We start from the raw sequence: 22,363 nt of genomic DNA, 5'->3' as shown, positions 1-22,363 counted from the left end.
CCCGATATTTACAAAATAATCCTTTAGGGCGTTAGCAATTTCTCCATGTTCATTTATAGGAATTCCATTTTCACTTGTCACTTGCTATCATTATTAATAATATTTTTTTATATTTTTCATGTTCCTTGGGTATTATTTTTGTTCAGTTGTAGTAATCTGTCATAATATTCCTTTTCACTAGTTCTAATTATAGTTGTTTGTTTGTTTTTATATGATTTGTATCTGTTTTCTTCCTCTTTTGTTCTTGTTTTCATGAATAGTTTTTATAGTGTATTCTTCTTTTTACAGGCATTTTGTAGCCCCTTTGTCATCCATGGCTTATTACGGGGCAATGGATGGCAAGCTTCAATGTCTGTGTTAGATATAGCTATTCCTTTATTAGTAAGGAAGGTCATCACCTGGTTCTCCAGAGAGTTCATGTCCATGTCAGTGTGCACCTCGCCTTCCTGCTGTGTAACTGCGCTGGCGTAAAACCAGGGCTTGATCTCCAATCCGCTGATGATGACATCATTCATGCGGGTGTACTGCTCGAGTTCTGTTATACGGCCTTCCAGACTTATAATCCTCCTGTCTTTCTCCTCATTTAGATGTTTAAGCTCTTTAATTTCTCCTACGAGATCCACGATCATCTTTTGCTGCTTAGCAACTGTAGATAGCTCTTCTGACATGAAGTCTAATGCTTTCTTTATCTCCTCTATTTCTTCTTTGTTTTTAGGTGGCATTTTTACTTATAGTTGCTACTGTGCTGCTTCGTGTTCACGAGCCGGCCGATCCACACGCCTCCACTGTTGTTTCCAGGCCCTTCTCCGATCGTTGTATCTACTCGTCACCGACCGTAGAATCCACCTGACGACAACGCTGTTTCCAGGCACAGTAGAGCCTTTAGTAGCTCTGGTGGAACTTCGCCGGGTTCAGCGTTGGGCCGGTGGAACCGCGCCGGGTTCGGCGTTGGGCCAGGTAGTTGAAACCGCGCCGGGTTTGGTATTGGGCCGGGCTGGTGTAGCCACGACGGGTTCGGAATTGGGCCGGGCTGGTGTAGCTGTGCCAGGTTCGGCGTTGGGCCAGGCCGGACCGGTGGAACCGCGCCGGGTTCAGCTTTGGGCCGGGCCAGTGTAGCCGCGCCGGGTTGTCCTTTCACTCAACTTTGGCACCCTGTAAGGGGGAACACACCAGAGTGGGAAACATTCTTCCTGTCAATATGAGCTGGAAGTGTTACAGATGGTGACTCTTACCCCAAAATTCCACTCCGCTCCGCTGCCGCTCGCTTCCGAACTCAAATTATACTATACTCGCTCTACAATGGCTCTGCTCCGGTGCAGAGACCTGAGGTGTGAAATAGGCATGCGTGGGATTTTCGAGATCTTGCGATACTGTCCGAGCAATAAATGCGGAAGTTAAATCCAAACACCCGTTGTGTGGGAGAAGCATCGAAATGAACTGTTTAATCTGCCTATTTGTGTTGAGAGATCAGCAGTGTTTGGATCAACAAAGGGTGACTACTTTGATAGTGGAAACTGTATTTATGGCTTATTTTTGTGCATTTAAAGTTCAACCGCCATTGATAGTTATTAAAAGTTGTTAAACCTGTGCATATGAAACAAAAAACGCTTTTTATTTATCGATTTATTGTGAAATAATGGAAGTTGTGTTTGCTCCCTTTCCTGTTGGGTGGTTGTGATTTCTGTCCATTGACTGCGGAGGTGCTCCGGCGTTCGGCAAAAATAGAATCGATCCTATTTTTGCCGGATGGCGGAACGGAGGGCGGCGCACTGCGCCGCACGTCCGCAGTAGTGGAACAGCTCTGATTGACTACAACGGGACCGTTTTTGCTGCGGAGTTTGTGCCGGAGCCGAGCGGAGATAGTGGAATTTTGGGGTTACTAATGTCCACAGCAGATGACCATTTAAATCTATGTAAAGAACAGTGGAATGTGTGTAGGTGAGACTAGATTCCATTGAATGGCTTTAAATTTTCTTTATTTCTTTACAATTTTGTGTATAAATTTCACTCTACTGATTGCCAGCATTGTGCAAGTTTAATGGCTTCTGTATTTTTAGTAACTTAAGCCTTGTTAACATAACTTAATAAATCTGTCCTCGATCTGTCTAAACCTGTTCTTATGTGGGTTCGTTTAAGTATTTGTTCCTGTTAAGTCAATGGTGTCGAATCCTGGTTTTCGAGGGCAACCATCTTGCATAATTTAAAGGTTTCTCTGCTTCTTAACACCTGATTTTAATCAGTGGGTGATTAACAGGCTTCCGCTGGGCTTGATAACATGCTGAACAGGCAAATCAACCATTGAATCAGGTTGTTTTGGAGAAAGAAAACAACTAAAACATGCTGGATAGTGGCTCTAGAGGACGAGGGTTGGACACCGCTGTTCTGAACTAAATGTGTCATGAATGTCATGAAACACACACACTCACATGCACCTTGAAAGAGCATATTGGGAGTATTAGAAACACTTATCTGAGGCTAATTAACATTTTAGAACAAAAGGACGAAAAACATGAGTGTATAAAAGATAGTTTAGCCTTCGGCTTGCCCTCATTTATTCTCTCTGATCACCCAACTTGATGAGTCAAAGAGGCACCGCAAATTAAGCTGTCCTGCAGCCCCCAAACGGCATTTCATCAGCACTTTCTGTGAGATGGTTCTTTCAGTGTGCCACAATTAGCACTGACGTTGCAGTGTCATGAATAGACCATGTTCTTTTATACACATGACAAGACCTGAGATAATTGCTCTGAGTAAATTATGTAGATTCAGTCATGCTGGTAGCCATCTGTCTCTTTACTGGAAATAGTTGTTGATGATAGACCATGGAATAAATCGTAGAATGAAAGAAAACTTGTGAGGCAGATTTGTCAAGGTTTTGCTCCTCTAGTAAAGATGTGTGTGTATATATGTATGTATATATATATATATATATATATATATATATATATATATATATATATATAGATAGATAGATAGATAGATAGATAGATAGATATAGATAGATATAGATATAGATAGATAGATAGATAGATAGATAGATAGATAGATAGATAGATAGATAGATAGATAGATGATAGATAGATAGATAGATAGATAGATATCTATCTATATATATATATATATATATATATATATATATATATATATATATCTTTTGCCTATTTTTAAAACTACTTATTGCCTGAGAACAGAGTTAAAGGGATACTTTGCAACTTTTTCACAATTTTAAATAATTTTCTTGAGCCAGTATGTGCTAAAATGACCCTTTACACGGGGTTGAAGAAAAGTGATTCAGACCCCTACCGCCCTCTGTGGCCAGAATACCACACTTGCAACTTCAGAGTTACCTAGCGCTCCATTTTGGACTTAGTAAAGTGGAACTGCTCATGTAAAAACAAACTAATAAAGGCGGAGGAGACATTTAAGCAGTTGAATTAAGATGTTAAAAAGACAAATGCACAGCGAGATAAGTTTCATTTTCTATTTAACCACAAAGAAAAAGCAATGGACACTAAGGGGTGCTAAAAGCAAGCAAAACTCCCAAGTGTGCCTTTAAATTATCACCCGACAGTTGGTAAGGATCACAGGAGATAGTTTAAGCTGGTTTTGTGTCTTTTTCCTGACTCTTTGAAGCACCACCCACCTGTCCAGGTTAAAGTCTAGGTAAACTCTAGAAATAGGCACCAACTCCCAGCAACTCTGACTGAGAAGATGCTGATATAAAAAAACAAAGGGGTGGGTGGATGCTTCAATAAATAGCAAACTGATTATGTCTTTGTTCCTAAAACCAGCCATTTATTTAACCTAGAAATCTAGACAAACTGTAGCAGTAGCAAAAGGTTTTGCTCTGCAGGTCAGTCTATCCATGCTCCATTGTAGCCTCAGCAGGTCTACCACTGGGCCGAACAGTTTTGTGTCTAGCCATTCACAGTGCTCAGTGTTTGTAAAGAGACATTGGGCAGGCTCTGCACTAGAGCTGTTATGAGGAAAAACTACAAAGATGGTGGCAGCTCAGGAACGCCACTTGTTTGAAATAACTTTGACATAAAGTTTGGATGATTTAAACTTGAGCTTTTCTTAGAGACATGAGCAGACAGAGGTACTTGAGTCATTCATTTCAAAAGAGGGCGTATTTGCTTCTTCTTCTTCAGTGTATGGTAGACTGCCCTATTAACTGATTTATGTAGTGATGAATATGTCGTGTTGTTCATGGCTCTGAGTGGTCCTAGCGCTGTTCAGTAATGTGTGCAGAGAGTTTGGAAGACAACTGTAGATTCTATCCAACGACTGAGCTCAATCTATCAGCTGTGGCCAGACTAATTACATATATAGGGGGCTTGCCAGGATACCATTTCCTTGCATTTACTGCAAAACTAGACACCCCCACAGGCGACATTCATAATTTATAAACTGTTGCAAATTTGCAAGACTCAGTAAATCTTACAAACATTCATGAAAAACTTATTTCCAGGTTTTATGGCTTTCCCTGGTTTCTTATACTCAGTTTTGTCATCTAATATTATGGTGGGAACGCTTATAAAATAGTTAAGAAAACAAGCCCCAATGACTTAGTAGGACGGCATGAAAATGTTTTATTTTCCCAGTAATTTAGGTTTGTCAGCTGCATGGTGGCACTTTTGCATTGCACCTAGCTGCAGTCTTTTTGTGTAGAGCTTGTACATTCTCCACATGCATGGGTCCATTTCCTCCATACGCCAAGTTCCTCCTATAAGCCAAAAACATACAAGTTTGGTTAACAGGCATTGCTAAACTGTCACTAGGTGTGTGTGAATGGATGCCTGTCATGCCGGTTACTTCATGTGTCCCTGTGATGAACTGGAGTTAGGTACCAGCTCCTGGGACAGGTGGTTACGTCTCGTCTCGTCTCGTCTTCCTCCGCTTATCCGGGTCCGGGTCGCGGGGGCAGCATCCCAACTAGGGAGCTCCAGGCCGTCCTCTCCCCGGCCTTGTCCACCAGCTCCTCCGGCAGGACCCCAAGGCGTTCCCGGACCAGATTGGAGATGTAACTTCTCCAACGTGTCCTGGGTCGACCCGGGGGCCTTCTGCCGGCAGGACATGCCCGAAACACCTCCCCAGGGAGGCGTCCAGGAGGCATCCTGACCAGATGCCCAAACCACCTCAACTGGCTCCTTTCGATCCGGAGGAGCAGCGGTTCTACTCCGAGTCCCTCCCGAATGTCCGAGCTCCTCACCCTATCTCTAAGGCTGAGCCCGGCCACCCTACGGAGGAAACTCATTTCGGCCGCTTGTATCCGCGATCTCGTTCTTTCGGTCATTACCCAAAGCTCATGACCATAGGTGAGGATTGGGACGTAGATCGACCGGTAAATCGAGAGCCTGGCTTTCTGGCTCAGCTCCCTCTTCACCACGACAGATCGGCTCAGCATCCGCATCACTGCAGACGCCGAACCAATCCGCCTGTCGATCTCCCGATCCCTCCTACCCTCACTCGTGAACAAGACCCCGAGATACTTAAACTCCTCCACTTGAGGTAGGACCTCTCCCCCGACCCGGAGGTGGCAAGCCACCCTTTTCCGGTCGAGAACCATGGTCTCAGATTTGGAGGTGCTGATCCTCATCCCAGCCGCTTCACATTCGGCCGCGAACCTACCCAGCAAGAGCTGAAGGTCAGGTGGTTACATAAGACAAATAAGATTTTTATCTGCCATTCTTTCTTTTTTCAATCAGTTAGAAAAAGAAAAAAAGAAAATGGGAATCGGCATCATGAGTGCATGTTCTTTGTTGTAATTATTCCCTCTAAATGTTTATAAAGCATGGCTGAATGGCACTATATTAGAAGTGAATGTGTAGCTCTACTGCTCCTCAGATGCAGGAACATATACATTCCCTGCCTGAGAAAAGGTCTAAAACAAAGTGTTTTTTTGACCTTTACAGTTTGATATCATGTGTTTTATAAGCTTTGTGTTGCACCATGGTGATGAATACTTTCTGAGAAAGCACATGAGATGTGACAAAAGAGCATTAAGTCAGATAATCTAAAAGTTCTAAATAGAAAAAAAACTAGAAGGTTCAAAGAGTCTGCATGAACAGGACCTAAGGTGATATTCTAACATTTATGTATTTACTGTAGAACTAAGAGAACAAAGTGAGCACTTGATAAAGTTCAGAGTAAAAGTTACAACATACAAAATGCATATGCAACCTTCTCAGTTTTCTGGTTTATATTTGATGACATATTTCTTGATACATTGATGTTACATTGAAGAAAAACAAAAACTATCTTAAAACTAAAATCATTTTGATATGTTATTGCACAGATAAGCTGTAACTCCCGGAGCTCTATAGTCCAGTCAGTGCAACTTATATATGTTTTTTCTTCTTCATTATACATTTTATGGCTGGTGCGACTTATGCTCCGGAGTGACTTATAGTCCAGAAAATAAGGTACGTTAAAAATATTGAAAACTTGCTCAAAGCAAATATATATTTTCATTAAGGAAATAACATAAACTTACTAAAAAAAATAAAGGAAATAACTTAAAAAATTACCGATTTAATACTTTCTTAGTCACAGAAATATCGTTTTCATGAAAAAACGCTGCAAACCTCCACGCAAACTTTGTGTGAGCTTCAGGTCGCTGGTGTTCCACAGAGTTAGCTCTGGTTCTAGCTAAGTAGCTACCTCCATTAGCTTAGCTCCCACCTCTGCGTTAGCTTTGGGTTAGCTTCAGGTTAGTTTGTAGCTACGTTAGCTTCAGTTCAACCGGGTGTCGTCATTTGATCCCAGCCTTACAGCCCCACCCTCAGCTCCACCTCTCTTCCCGTTTGTGGAGTTGTCTGGGCTTGACGGAACCTGTGACACGGTCAAAATAGCGGTGGTGGCCACCTCCCATTTTAACTCAAAAATGTATTATTGGAGTCTATGGAAACCCATTGTCCATATATATGTATGCCGATGGTTGACCTGAAGAAATTATTAATATAAAGGTAGAAGTAGTGTCTCTGCAATGGAAATACATTTTTCCAAAATAATTATGTGACTGGCCTTCTCGTGTTTTATTTATGACGTTTATGCTCTTATACTCACCTTAAAGTGACGGTGTGTATTTTTCCTGGCAATAAGGTTCAGCAGAAACTTAAATCATTGCAAGCAAGCAGCATGTTTTGTTGGAGTAAGACCTCACCAAGGGATGCCCATTAGAGTCAAAAAGCCCTGGGGAGTGCAAACCTTTGCAAAATAACAAGCACATCAGACTCCCTTTCATCACTGGCAACAAATGAAGAGGTAAATGTGTAAAACGGCTACATTTAAGAATGATGAAAGTTTTGGAATTGTTTGTTACAAATCAGTAAATGCATTTTGTCCCCATGGGCACCCGTAGAAGAAAACATGGCATCTAATATGGCTTAGACCTGATCCCACGTATTTTAGACCAGATTAGATGGTTATATGTTACAAAGCCGCCAATATTTTTCAACAACTGGGCATCATTTAATTCATTTTCAACAACATTTTGATGGATATTTCCAGAAACGAATGGTAAAAATTACACATTGTCTCTTTAACTTAAAGCATAAATTCAGATTTTTTTCTCAGACAACATCACCACATATTTATCATATGTTGTTGCCTTATTTGTTCCCGATTAATCAAAGTTACTCCAACGCTTTGGCTTGCTGCCCCATCCTCTCTGCTTCACTCTCCTTTGAGCATTTTTAGGAGCAGCCTCTTGAATCCAAAGCTTATTTTACGGCAAGTAGTTTCTTACTCCTGAAGTTATGCTCGGAGAAATTAGTAAGAAAATTCGCATAACATCCACAAATTAAATATCTCAAGAATTGAAGGACTGAAAATACCCAAATTCAAAAAAATGATATATAAATAGTGCACTTAATTTTATTTTTTTTGTTCATTTCTTTTCCCACTGTTTTTTTCCTTAGAATTTATGAACTTTAGAATTGTTTACTTAGCTGATTTTGAACTTATTTTATTTATAAATTATTTTATTCAGCATTTTCCCTTTTTTGTTGATTTCGGTTTGATTAATATCCGTTGATTTGTACACACGGTGAGCATTTCTGATTCAATATGCAAATAAAAACATCCCTATCCACTCTAAATATTTTCTAAATGTCTTGTTTAAAATGGCATAAAATAGCTGATGTAAAATGAATACATTGGATTTTATTTTCAATGTGTCTGTATAAAACTCTTTTCATCTTGAGACTTTTTACTGTTCAGTGAAAAAGTGCGAACCGTCACCTTGTCGTGGTGGAGGAGTTTTGAGTGCCCTGATGATCCTAGGAGCTATGTTGTCTGGGGCACTTTGTGCCCCTGGTAGGGTCTCCCATGACAAATTGGTCTTAGGTGAAGGGTGAGACAAAGAACGGTTCATAGGATCTTTCATGGATGTAAATTCAAAGAGTCGGAGTACCCGGCCCGGAGGGTTACCGGGGTCTCACCCTGGAGCCAGGCCTGGGGTTGGGGCCCGTGAGCAAGCGCCTGGTGGCCGGACTTTCGCCCATGGGGCCCAGCCGGGCCCAGCCCATACCGGATACATGGGCTCATCCACCTGTGGACCCACCACCCGCAGGATGAACATGAGGGGTCCGGTGCAGTGTGGATTGGGTGGCAGACTGAGGCGAGAGCCTTGGCGGTCCGATCCCCGGACAAGGAAACTGGTTTTTGGGACATGGAACGTCACCTCGCTGGCGGGGAAGGAGCAGGAGCTTGTGGCAGAGGTTAAGCGGTACCGGCTAGATATAGTCGGACTCAACTCTACACATAGCATTGGCTCTGGAACCCAAGTCCTTGAGAGGGGGTGGACAGTCTCCTTTGCTGGAGTTGCTCGGGGTGAGAGGCGGAGGGCTGGGGTTGGCGTTTTGTTAGCCCCAAGACTCTCTGTGTGTTGGGGTTTACCCTGAGGGATGAGAGGGTAGCTTCCCTGCGCCTTCGGGTCGGGGAACGGGTCCTGACTGTTGTTTGAGCTTATGTGCCAAATGTCAGTTGAGAGTACCCACCCTTTTTGGAGTCCCTGGGACGAGTGCTAGATAGTGCTCCATCAGGGGACTCTATTATTCTTCTGGGGGACTTCAATGCTCACGTGGGCAATGACAGCTTGACCTGGAGGGGTGTGATTGGGAGGAACGGCCCGCCTGATCTGAACTCAAGTGGTGTTTCGTTATTGGACTTCTGTGCAAGCCGCAGTTTGGCCATAACGAACACCATGTTTGAATATTAGTATGCCCATTGGTACACTTGGTACCAGGGCAGCCTAGGTCGCAGGTCGATGATAGACTTTGTAGTCGTATCATCTGACCTGTGACCGTATGTTTTGGACACCCGAGTGAAGAGAGGAGCGGAGCTGTCAACTGATCACCACCTGGTGGTGAGTTGGATCAGATGGCAGGGGAAGATGCTGCGTAGACCTGGTAGACCCAAACGGATAGTGAGGGTCTGCTGGGAACGCCTGGTAGAAGAACCTGTCAAGATGGTCTTCAACTCCCACCTCCGGCAGAGCTTTGACCGCGTCCCGAGAGCAGTGGGGGACATTGACTCCGAGTGGGCCTTGTTCCACTCTGCGATTGTTGAGGCGGCTGTTGCTAGCTGTGGTCGCAAGGTGGCCAGTGCCAGTTGTGGTGGAAACCCCCGCATCCGCTGGTGGTCACCAGAGGTTCGGGGAGCCGTCAGGCTGAAAAGGAGGCCTACAGGGCGTGGCTGGTCTGTGGGTCTCCGGAGGCAGCAGACAGGTACCGGATAGCCAAGCGGGGTGCAGCAGTGGCAGTTGCCGAGGCAAAATCTCGGGCATGGGAAGAGTTTGGTGAGGCCATGGAGAAAGACTATTGATCGGCTCCAAAGAGGTTCTGGCAAACTGTCGGGCACCTCTGGAGAGGAAGGCAGCAACTCGCTCACACTGTTTACAGTGGGGGTGGGAAGCTGCTGACGTCAACTGGGGCTATAGTCGGATAGTGGAAGGAATACTTTGAGGAGCTCCTCAATCCCACCTTTGCGCATTCCGAGGAGGAACCAGAGCCGGGAGACCTGGGGATGGACTGTCCAATCTCGGTGGCAGAAGTTGCAGAGGTAGTCACACAACTACGCAGCAGTGGAGCCCCGGGGGCGGAGCCCCGGGGGCGGACGAGATTTGTCCTGGGTATCTCAAGGCTATGGATGTTGTAGGGTTGTCATGGTTGACACGTCTCTGCAACATTGCATGGTCATCGGGGGCAGTTCCAGTGGAGTGACAGACCGGGGTGGTGGTCCCCATCTTTAAGAAGGGTGACCGGAGGGTGTGTTCTACCTATAGGTGGATCACACTCCTCAGCCTCCCTATAAAGGTCTACTCCAAGGTACTGGAAAGGAGGGTCTGATCGATAGTTGAATCTCACATTGAGGAGGAGCAATGTGGTTTTCGTCCTGGCTGTGGAACTGTGGACCAGCTCTATACCCTTGCAAGGGTGATGGAGGGAACATGGGAGTTTGCTCAACCAATCCACATGTTTTTGTGGATTTGGAGAAGCCTTATGACCAGGGGCACCCTGTGGGGGACGCTCCAGGAGTATGGGGTGGGTGGCTTTCTGTTAAGGGCCATTCAGTCCCTTTACCAGAGGAGCGTGAGTTTGGTCCGCATAGCCGGTAGTAAGTCGGACCTGTTCCCGGTGAGGGTTGGTGTCAGAACTATTGTTCATGTTTTTAATTATCATGTTTTATGCCTTTATTACAATTAAAGATTGTTTCATTTATGCCTTTATTACAATTAAAGATTGTTTGATTTCCCATATTTAATGCTCAATGATTTTATCATTTGTGTTGCTGTATTGTAAAATTCCCTCATGAGTTTTAAGAGTGTTAAAACCTGGCTTAATGTGGCCCAAGGACGACCTGAGAAGATCCGCTGTCCTATCAATTGCTGACTCATTGTGTGATAAGACACTGAAAGTTCTTTGTGTAATTATGAATGCTCTTTGTTTTAAACTTTGCAGGACTGAGAGCTGTGCTTTCCCCCCTCCCTTCAGAATCAGCTCTCAGGCATGTAACTAGGGAACTCCCGATTGTAATAAATATGGGTGCTCGGATTTCAGAAGGCAGAATGGTTTAGGGAAGCATCAGTCCAGTGGAGGCTGGGTTGGTGTGACTTTATTCCATTCTCCTCGAGCTTAAACAGAATTCTGACCTTTGTGTCTCTTTCCTGTGTTGTGTTGTGTTGTGTTGTGTTATATGGTGTCATAGGTGCATATACCTGACAGTTGGACTCCACCAGGGCTGCCCTTTGTCACCGGTTCATTTCATTACCTTTATGGACAGAATTTCTAGGCGCAGCCGTGGTGTGTAGTGTGTTGAGTTTGGTGGCAGGAGAATCTCGTCTCTGCTTTTTGCGGATGATGTGGTCCTCCTAGCTTCATCCAGCTCTGACCTTCAGCTCTTGCTGGGTAGGTTTGCGGCCGAGTGTGAAGCGGCTGGGATGAGGATCAGCACCTCCAAATCTGAGACCATGGTTCTTGACCGGAAAAGGGTGGCTTGCCAACTCCGGGTCGGGGGAGAGGTCCTACCTCAAGTGGAGAAGTTTAAGTATCTTGGGGTCTTGTTCACGAGTGAGGGTAGGAGGGATCGGGAGGCCGATAGGCAGATTGATTCGCCGTCTGCAGTGATGCGGACGCTGTGCCAATCTGTCGTGGTGAAGAGGGAGCTGAGCCAGAAAGCCAGGCTCTCGATTTACCGGTCGATCTACGTCCCAATCCTCAACAATGGTCATGAGCTTTGGGTAATGACCGAAAGAACAAGATCGCGGATACAAGCGGCCGAAATGAGTTTCCTCCGTAGGGTGGCTGGGCTCAGCCTTAAGGTTGGTTTATGCTTGACGCGTCCGCGAGGTCCGCACGGCTCCGCGCGGAAAAGTGGTGTCATTTTGCGTCATTTTAACAACCACGCCCCTCCACCGCACCTCTGCATGGCCCAAAATTTCCGCAAAGCGCACCTCGGAAATTTTCTAACCACACGGACGGTCGGACGCAGAAAAACATGGTAGACCAGCAAGAACTAGTATGGCAGAGGTTCGTAAATACAGACATTTGTATGATTCAGCTCTCAAAGATCACCGTGATCAATATGTTGTTAATAATTCTTGGAGAGAAATAGCTCGCACTGTCGGAAAAGAAGAGGACACTGTTAAAAATGCTGGAATGCCATGTTGTAAACAGTAATTTCTACTTCTACTATGGTGTAGTGATGGATGCATGCCGTAGAGCTCCATGCTGCCCCGTTCAGTTTGGGAGAGTATTGGCTCACTGCAGAGACAAGCCGCATGATCCATAAACGCTGCGAGTTGTGAAGCGTGTTCCAGCCGCAAGCCGCATCACCAAGCGGAAAGTGAATGCGTCAAGCATAAACCAAGCTTTAGTGATAGGGTGAGGAGCTCGGACAGTCGGGAGGGACTCGGAGTAGAACCACTGCTCCTCCGGATCGAAAGGAGTCAGTTGAGGTGGTTTGGGCATCTGGTCAGGATGTCTCCTGGACGCCTCCCTGGGGAGGTGTTTCGGGCATGTCCTGCCGGCAGGAGGCCCCCGGGTTGACCCAGGACACGTTGGAGAGGTTACATCTCCAATCTGGTCCGGGAACGCCTTGGGATCCTGCCGGAAGAGCTGGTGGAGGTGGCCGGGGAGAGGACGGTCTGGAGCTCCCTAGTTGGGATGCTGCCCCCGCGACCCTGACACGGATAAGCGGAGGAAGACGATGACGATGACGACGACAAAAAAGTACGAAGCATTTTGTAGCAGTTGGACAATAAAATGTGTGAAATTTCAGAATCCTGTTGTTTTTAGGAACTGTCCTTTGTCTCTTCTAAAAATATCTATAGAAATTCATTCTAAAAAGGGTTGTTGTGATTCAAATCAGAGTATTTTCACACATTTCCTTTTTGCCTCCTTTGAAAGCGTTAATCTGAATTCATTGCGGCCTGAGTTCTGCCAAGGGAAATGTAGTTTTGGTGTTGTAAGAGAAGCTCTCTGAGCACAACAGGGAGGCTGTGATAGAGCGCCAGAAGGACTATGAGGGATTGTTGTTGATTTGAATGCAGAAGCAAGTTCTGCTTTGTGCATATAACCCACAACAAAATAATGTTATGCCCATTTTAGCAGTTATTTTAGCTGTTAATGCATTTACCAAAATATGCGCAGGTGTTTATTCATAGCACTTTTCAAGGCACTCAAAGTGCTTTCCGTAATTCACACACACACGTTCACACTGCCGATGATGGCCCCCTGAGGCATTCTGACAGAGGCCCCTCTGACCGCCACCAACATCGACAAGTAGGGTGATGTATCTTACCTGAGGACACAGCAGCAGAATGGGATTGATCTCACAATCTCCGATCTCTGGTCAACCTGCTTCTCCTGAGCCTTTGCACCATCCTTCCTTCAGTCCCAATGTTTAGCAGCTTCAAAGTACCAATTACTGTATGAGGCTGATGCAAATGCATGTAGTTCTCTCTTGTATCCATCGTGGTGAATAATGACTGATAAAAAGTAAATATAAAGAGTGGTGAAACATTCAAATGTATTTATCTTTCAAATAAGGTGGGGGTAGTAGCATTATTTGGGTTCATGTAACAACGAATTAGAAGTATTTGGATTACTGATGTTTCTGGGCTAGGAAATGACATTTTACCAGAGGCGTTTCTGTGTTGAACCGATCAACCAGAAGTGTATGTCAGTCTTTAAAGCAGTAAACTGGGTTTTCTCAGAGGGCACCATCTAAAGGTGGAAAGATGTATTGCACCATAACCCTCTCCCCCTATGTAAACTGTTATGACTGAAAGCAACGCCTTGTCCATAAGAAATGTCTCCAACCCTGCATTAGTCACAAACGTGCATTCATGCTCTGTGATTGACATCGCTAATTGCTTATAAAGAGTGGGGGTCAATTCAAGTTGCATGGGGTTCTATGGGATGGGGTGAGCTTAGCAAAAAAAATTACTTGTTGCTTACTTTATATCACAGTACATGGTCAGATTATCATCTTTACAGATTTAAAAAAAAATCATACAAAATTCCTGAAAATAGGGAAAAATCTGAATGCTGCTTTAATAAAGAACTAAATGATGTTTCTCAGTCGTTGGCATATAAAAGTAATTTGACCAATCATGACACATACTGTAAAAGTTTATACCTCTTTTGAACAATGGGATTATTAGTTTCTAAATCAACATGCTCAGTTGTGAAATATATTGTATTGCTTTTTATGTCTGTTTGGATTGATGTGAAAATTTAGTTAGAAATGTTGCAAAAAATATAAAAGGGGGGAAACATTCAGGTATTCGCTTGGATAAACAAGCAGATCAACAAGCCTCTCCCTGTTTACTGCCATGGCCTGTAACAATGTAAATCCACCCATGGGTCCATGCATTGCTCTTCTCGTTGTGCCAAATTTTCAGGATCACGTTCTTTGTATTCATAAGATTTCTGCAGGATGCAAAATGCTGCCAGCCAGCTGTAGTTTACACTGGTCACATCTTCCCCCTCCATCTCTCTCTCTCTCTCTCTCTCTCTCTTTTTCTTCCTTTTCTCTAACTGTTGGTTTCCTTTCTTTTGGAAAAAGAGACAGCAGCCAGGTGTGGCAGGAGAAGAGACAGATGGCAAGGCAAACAGGAGAGACTTTTTTAGGGACCAAATGAAAATTTGGAAGATGTGATTGACGGGATGAATACCGCAAGCACTTTACTGTTGCACTGTTTTATTAGCTTTGTGTCAACCAGCCTCGTACACATTCATCATGTCTGCATACACACACACACACACACACACACACACACACACACAGAGAGTGCATATGGCCCCTAAAATAAGGCCTCGTTGCTCTGGCCTTGAGGCTGATGGGTCGGCTGGAGACTATGACTGTTCATAACATCACGATGATGGAGATGTCACTGAGCTCCGGTGTTTTATGACTTCCCTTTGTGCTTGTGGTGGAAGATGAATTCTGGGCTCTCGTCTCCACCTGTACTCTCACTCAGTTCAGTGCAGATGATTAATTTGCACATGTAGAATTCACACCGGCTATCACATATTTGCAGGCTTTTCAGTGTCAAACATTGTTTTATGTTGCACATACAAATAAAACACAGTAAGCACACAGCTAGCCTTGTTCCTGATCCAGTCAAGGTCCAAAGGGCTTTCTGGATGGGCCATTGACTCCTGTATCGTATAAAGGTGGTGTATACAGCATAGTGAGAAGTGTGTGTCCTCTTGGAGTCGTATGCATTAATGCTAACAGGCTTCGTGAACACTCTAAAGCTAAAAGAATGATGAAGGTTTGTGGTGGTAAACAAAACAACCAAAATTATCTGTTGTTGTTTTTCACAGATGATGGATTTACCTCAACAACGGGTCCCCTGCTCCTGACACGTTCAAAGATGTAGATCACAATAATCCCCTGTGTTCTTCCCACTATTTCACTTTGTCATTCAAAGAAGAAACCATGTACTCGTGTGTTTATGTTCCTTCAAACACCTTTCTGGCAGGAATGAAGAATGTCTGTACACAACGTTGTTTCGTCATATTGTGCTTTTTGTGCACTTTTCTGTCGATTCCAGGTTACTTCCTGCAGACGCCGTTCCCTCCATCCAAGAGGTCATTTCAAGGCTGCATGCAGGCGATCTTAGTGGATGACCAACCTGCTGATCTGCACGCGGTGGAAAAGGGCACCGTGGGAGCGTTTGAGAATGTCAGCCTGGACATGTGTGCAATAATAGACAGGTGAGAATGCTGCAGATGCATGTGTCCCCATGATTTCAGAAAGGGGGGAGTGGGAAAACAGTGGTGCCATAAATCTGATTGTTTTAAATGGGCAAGACATAAAGTAAACAAGACTGTTATGTAATGTCTTTGAATTCTTATCCTGAGACTTATTACTCAGCTCTTTGTTGTCTGTGCAACCTCAGATGAATTATATTTTGTCTCGTTTCAATGTGTTTGTCACACTGATAAATGCATAGGATTTATGGGGTGGCTTTGTGGACTGTAAATGCAACATTATTTCCATTTGAGACTGAAAGCGCAGAGGAGGTTTCCCAATTTAGAAAACACTCTTGCAATCTCATCAGGCATCAAAAAATAAGCCCCACAGTTCACTGTTTCGTCGGCCAGAAGAACTTGGCACGGGCTGGAGGATCCACACACCATGTCGTGATGTTGGCACACGGGCTGCATGTATTAAAAATTGTTGACATTTCAATTTATTTCCTTGTCATGGACTAGACAAACACATTCGGATGGATTTCCAGGGATAGGAATGATCCTTGCTGTGAGCTCAGCTGGAGATTTTTTTTTCTCGAAGCAGTAAAAAAATTCCTATCTTAAAATTTGATTGTCTTTTTGTTGTGGAGCTAAAAATAGGTTTGTGAATCGGATTCATCAGTATACCCGACAGATGGAGGGAGACACTACTGGCTGTTTTAGATCAATCACTGGTTGGGTGTACTCTAGAGTTAGAGCTGGGGTCCGTGGCATGATGTCATCAAGGAGAGGAGGAGGTGATATAGAAATTTGATTGTCATTTCATTTCTTTATTTATTTAATAGGGACAGTGCATATTAATGAACTTCAACTATAAATTGCATCAGTAAATATGCCAGATTGTAGCACCAGTGCTAATTTACATCTGCAGTCCCTAGGCAGGTAATAAAAGCAGAAAAAGAAAGTTAAGTATTATATTTAAAACTAGGAAACTAGGAAAAACAGAGAGAAAAACACACAACACACCATTGTGAGGACAAATTACTGATGGATACAGGTTTGGTTTTCCTTCAACCATTGTTTAAGTTTGAATTTGAAGGAACTGTATGATTGTGAGTCTCTTACACTAAGTGGTAGACTATTCCAATATTTAGTCCCCTTAACAGATAGTGTGGTCTTGCCAAAAGCAGTGTGCCTGTAAGGCACCTCACAGTCTCCTCTATCTGTAGCCCTGGTCGACATTCCACTGATTGACCGGGATTTAATAAAATCTGTCAGGGGGAAAGGGGCAAGTCCATGTAAAACCTTAAAAACTTGGCAAGCATTCTTGAAGGTAACAAAGTTACTAAAATTAAGAAGTCTGTATTTATCTAAAATAAAGCAGTGGTGGAAACTAAATGATTTTTCATCAAGGATTTTTATGGCTTTTTTAAAAGGGATTGTATGAGTTTGAGTGTTGCACCAGCAGCAAATGACCAGGAGGTTGTACAGTATTCCATGCGAGACAAAATCATAGAATGTAAAAATAACTTTGCAGCATAGAGCGACTAAAAAGGTCTAACTTGTTTAAAAATTTGTACATTAAAATTGACAGGTTTTTTTTGTTGTTGTTGTTGTTTAATGTGATTTTTAAAAGTTAAGGTTGGGTCCAAAGATAACCCAAGATATTTGAATTCTTCAACAATGTCAAGTTCTACCCCTTCAAGAAAGATGTTTGATTTTTTTTTGGCTAGCTCCATCCCCTCCTCCCCTACTGGAATTGGTGTAGCATTAGGAGGGCCAATGCGGCTACATGTTTTTGATATGTCCCTGCTCATACACATTTGATTCTACTGCTGATTTATCCTCTCCAACCCTGAGATGAACCTTTATTTTTTAGTAAAATCTGCAGTTTTCAAGCAAGGAAATGTCTAAAACTGGCAGAAGTGCAATACTTACAATGCTAGCCTTGCTTATGATATAACGGACTAAAGCCCGAGCCACAAAGTGATTTTTGGTTGTCGTAAAGGACTGCTGCAGGTCGTACAGTGAAGATGCTAGAGAGGTGGTAAGATTTTGGGGAGTCAAACTGCTCGACTTGTTCTAGTAGGACATGATAACGTCACCAGTGTACTCACCAAAAAGCATACATCACTAAAAGCCAACAGGTGTCCAACGAAAAGAGAAGAAAGGGCCACTCTTACCACGTATGTTGCTAAACTCTAAACCAAATTCCAAATAACAAACTAACAAACGAATATTGGCCTGATCCCGGAGCTCAGAGATGGATTGCACCTTGCTGTGAATTCAGACTCACATAATTGTCGAGATGAATCGCAAGCTTTGAACTTTGGCTGAGATTCATTCATTGGCACAAAAGATGGATGCCATCAAGGAGAGAGTGGACGAGTCGGCACGGATTGGGATAGATTAATGTCCATTATTGGGATTTTGAGAGGTTGAGGACCAACAAACTGTAAGACAGAGAGGAAATTATCTGTCTGGCCTCAAAACAATTTCTAATCGGAATCTGGCACCCTTGAGCCTGCAAGGCTCCAACGAAAACTCCCCCCTCAGAAGATATGTGGAATGTGCTGTCGCTATGGCAACTCAACTCTGTCTCCTTTCCCAGCCTGGGCAGGACTGCGGGAAGGCTGCTGAAACGTCCCAGGGTCACTGCAACCCTCCAACCCTCAATGCTCCTCCCCCATCCACACTGAGGTGACATGCGCTGTTTATCGTGGCTGCAGGAACTGAAGTGGGGATAGTCCCAACCCACCACCCCACCTAGCGGACACTTATGTTGTGTTGTCTGAAGTCTGTTGCAAATCTGTCTGAGGTGGGGGTTTTTTGCAGAGCAAAGCTGCCCTCCCGGTAGGAGGGTGGCTCTGAAGTGCCTTTTTTCCCTACACCTTAACCAATCCTCATGTAACCCTCTTATCTCTGTTAAGGTAGCGGGACTCAGGGTTGCGAATGACCACAGTCACCAATTCTTGTCATGTGTCTTGCCCATGTATGTCTGATCTCTGAATTGTGTGTACTGAAACTAATTTACCTCTGGTATTAATAAAGTTTCTTTGATTTGATTGATTTGATTGAAACGCTTTGTTTGCCCCAATACCTCACACTGTCACTCAGCACTCTTGGACTCACCCATCTTCACTCAAGACGGGGAAGGCTGTTTTTGGTTTAGCATCCAGGAAACAGCAGAGAACGTCTCGGCTAGTGGAAGCTAACTGTTAGCATTAGCAACTTCACCACACGGCAGAAGCTCCACCAGGCTTGTGTTATTTGTGGAGATAAAACATCCATGTTGCAAGTCAGTGGTAGAGTTGCATTGCTGTAATCCAATCCAGGGCAAGATGTCCAAATATCAGGAAATAAGAGTCCAAAACCAGCTGTTTGAAGCTCAGCTGTGATGTGGGTCACTGCTACTTCCTGGAAATGGTGCACCAGTGTTTTTCCCACCCCCGATTACGACTTAAGAGGATTTTGTTCCTACTTGAGACCACCACAAATGCATTGATTAAACAACTGTTCCACACGTTTAACCCTCCCACTGTCTTCATGGGTGACCCCGCGAGGAAAGTTGACCATCGAGCAGGACTGATGGTTTATCCCTTGAAGTCCACGTGGCAGGGGTGAAGTGGTGCTCCAGTGGGAGGGTTAACAAATTTCTGTACTTTTTGTTTCCAAATGTAATCCTGTGAAAGTGTTACATTTTAGATCAGAGGTAAAGTTGCTACCTATTAAAGTAAAACAAGCCTGTAGCATGTTGCTAATGTTCTAGAAGAGCAGTAAAGTGATAATCTCATTTGAATTTAGAGCTCTAAGCATCATGTTATCGTTTTTATTGCATTATTTACTTTTGCAAAACTATGTTTCAGTATAGATGGATTTTAGTTTTGAAGATTTCAGTGCTGCTGACTTGTTTACTGCAGGTTAACTACAGTCAAACTTGTGAATAACCCAAAAAGTCCAGTTTCCTCTCCAGCTTGCTGCTTTGTGCCCTGCTGTTTCATCAAATGTTGTGTACTAACACTGCAATACTTCAGGTGGGCCTTGTTCCGCCATGGAAGATGAATGGATGCAGTGTTACCATCTACCTAATCAGAATGTCTTTGAAGGTGGTTCAATAGCCCTGTCTGACCTCCTTTTGATCAATGCCGTTCCGCTCTGGGATTCTGTTTAGGCTCAGATGTTGGGAGGAAAAATATATACTCAGAATCTCAAACGCCGCTTTATGCATGCACACAGAGCAATGTCTGTGCGATTTTCCACAATATCTCTATAACGGAGATACAGCAACACAAGCAGTGGCACATAAAACCTTACACACTCTACATGTGCTGCAATCTTGCCATAGATTTTCTTCTTTCTCACACAAAGCCCTGAGCAGTCGATTTGGTTCAGTGCCCCCAGCCGGCTAAGAATAATGTCTTTTGAGCTTGTCAGGGCTTGTCAATTGCAACCCATTGTGTGAGCACAATCGCATTTTATCTCGACGTCTTTGCCCAGTGAAGCTGCAGCGTGTTGTGTAAAGCAGGGACGCTGTGGTTGTTTACTGCCGCTTATAGCCTCTTACAGGATCCGTTGTGTACATGTGGGGGGAGGAAAGCCCCAAGATTTGTATTTCAGATTCTCAGTTAAAGAACACTTTTCTACAGTGATCATCACAGATTGAATGCCTCTGTGCTATTTAACTGACCAATTCCCAACAAGCATGCAGAAGTTTACATTTTCAAAGGAACCCCGCAGCTTTTAGGAGTCTGTGTTTGTTTTCCTTCTATTTTCCCTTTTCCCCTTGTTACTTTGACTCATTTAAAAGCAGACCTATTTAATCTAATTACACAACTAGTGCATGGAGATATTTGCACCCGTACTTGAGAAACGCATCCATGGTGTCTTGGTTTTATCCGTGCAACAATACTTATTTCTTGACAAACATGATTAAAACCCGTTTATGGTCAGGTTGATTTTGCTTCATACTTTGGTGACAGCAAAGTATGATTTCTTAATGAATGAATGCATCTGTATTTCATCAGCTAATTACCGTTTTGAGGATTTATTTTATTTGGAAACCTTGAAACCATTCTATATATGTGGATATATGGTCTGGCCCCAACCCATCTACAGCTCTAGGTCATGGGGCGGGATCTATGGTCGTCTTTCAAACACTGTGACGTTCTTACCGCCACAGATGTCCTTCAACAGGGCGCTCCACCATACACTTTTGAAAAAGACTCAAATCCTTTTTCTAAACAAGACTTAAGTACTTCTATCTACTCTTGACTCAAAGAAAAGCCAAAGTCTAAATAATCCAAAGTTGATGCCAAATCCATTTCGGACTAGCCGTAGCCATCTTAGTTTTACTCAGTGGCATCTTAGTTTTACTCAGTGGCGGCAACATCCCACCCACCAAACCGAAAGAGCACTGTGATTGGACCGCTAAGGACGTCAGTCCACAGGCAGTCCGCCATAGGAGTCACTTCTAAGTCACTTCTGCATCATGGTGTCCCTGGAAGAACGAAAAAATGAATGCAAGTCAATGCGCTTTGCCTTACGCCCTGGATCACACACGTGTTGTACTGCAACGTAAATGAAAAGTAATGATGGGTGTTTCCACCACGCCAGTCACGTACTTTGAGAGTTATCAGCTTGTAAAAGTTCGTAATTAGCATGACTACAAACTAGAAATCGGCACGTCACATATGTGACGTCACCACATAATCGCCTCTCCCCTAGCGTAGCTGCTACTTACCAAATGACCAGATTTATAGTGGTTCTTTCCTCCTGTGGGAAGTTTGCTGAACTTACAGCCATTTTCCCTCAGTTTTCTCCGTGTGTGGTTTGATGTTGTCACTTTCGTGAAGCGCATTTGTAGTCTTGGACTCATTTTCCACACAAAACCTAAAATACCGTGTGTGTGCGCACCCCCACCCCACCCCCGTTCAAAAATAAGCGCGCTCTCTGTATCAAAATGTGTCTTTGAAATTCACGGACATCAAATGTGAAATCCATGACACGAAACAAGCGGAATTAGAAAATAGCGTTTTTAGCCCTGTTGACTTGCATTCATTTTTTCGTCCGTCCGGGGACCTGTGATGCGGAAGTGACTTAGACTCACATATACTGTCAAAGAAGATGCAACATGTCACTCACCAATTAGATGGAGCACTGTGACTGGACCAGAACCGGAATGCTGGCACTGCGAAGGTTCCAGTGGAGCATGACTAGACCGACATTCATTGCTACATCATTTTGCCTTGGCAACTGACGGTCTAGATTCTAGGCTAATGAACATTAACGCTACAGTATGCAGCAAAATCCAAAAAGCAAGCAACTTTTTTTATGTTTATGTTTATTTATTTGGCAGACGCTTTTATCCAAAGCGACTTACAATTCATAACCTATAGGGCATGTTGCGATCTGTGGGGGAAACCGGAGTCCCCGGAGGAAACCCACGCATGCATGGGGAGAACACGCAACCCCACGCAGAAAGACCGCAGCCGAGTTCCGAACCTGCAACCTTCGTGCTGTGAGGCAACAGTGCTAACAACTGTGCCACCTTTTTTAACACAATAAGTAAATATATATTTTTATGTAATTTTTATTCGATTACTTGTCAAATCATTGACTTAATTTTCTGGTCTTCTATTAAAATTGCATTATCC

At 43.7% G+C, this 22,363-nt stretch overlaps 1 protein-coding gene across 4 annotated transcripts in view; it reads left to right on the top strand.

Moving 5' to 3' along the window:
* Positions 1-22,363, top strand: part of cntnap2a (contactin associated protein 2a) — a 528,260-nt gene that overhangs the window by 291,765 nt on the left and 214,132 nt on the right. For all 4 annotated transcript variants that reach the window (XM_070553228.1, XM_070553226.1, XM_070553227.1 and 1 more), the window contains exon 11: positions 15,569-15,731. In XM_070553228.1, coding sequence (XP_070409329.1) covers positions 15,569-15,731 — 163 coding nt within the window. The remainder of the gene's footprint in view (positions 1-15,568; positions 15,732-22,363) is intronic.

Source organism: Nothobranchius furzeri, chromosome 7, assembly GCF_043380555.1.
Source record: "Nothobranchius furzeri strain GRZ-AD chromosome 7, NfurGRZ-RIMD1, whole genome shotgun sequence".
Classification (NCBI taxonomy): Eukaryota; Metazoa; Chordata; class Actinopteri; order Cyprinodontiformes; family Nothobranchiidae; genus Nothobranchius; species Nothobranchius furzeri.
The sequence above is the reverse complement of the archived record's forward strand: the minus strand, read 5'-3'. Positions and strand labels throughout refer to the sequence as shown.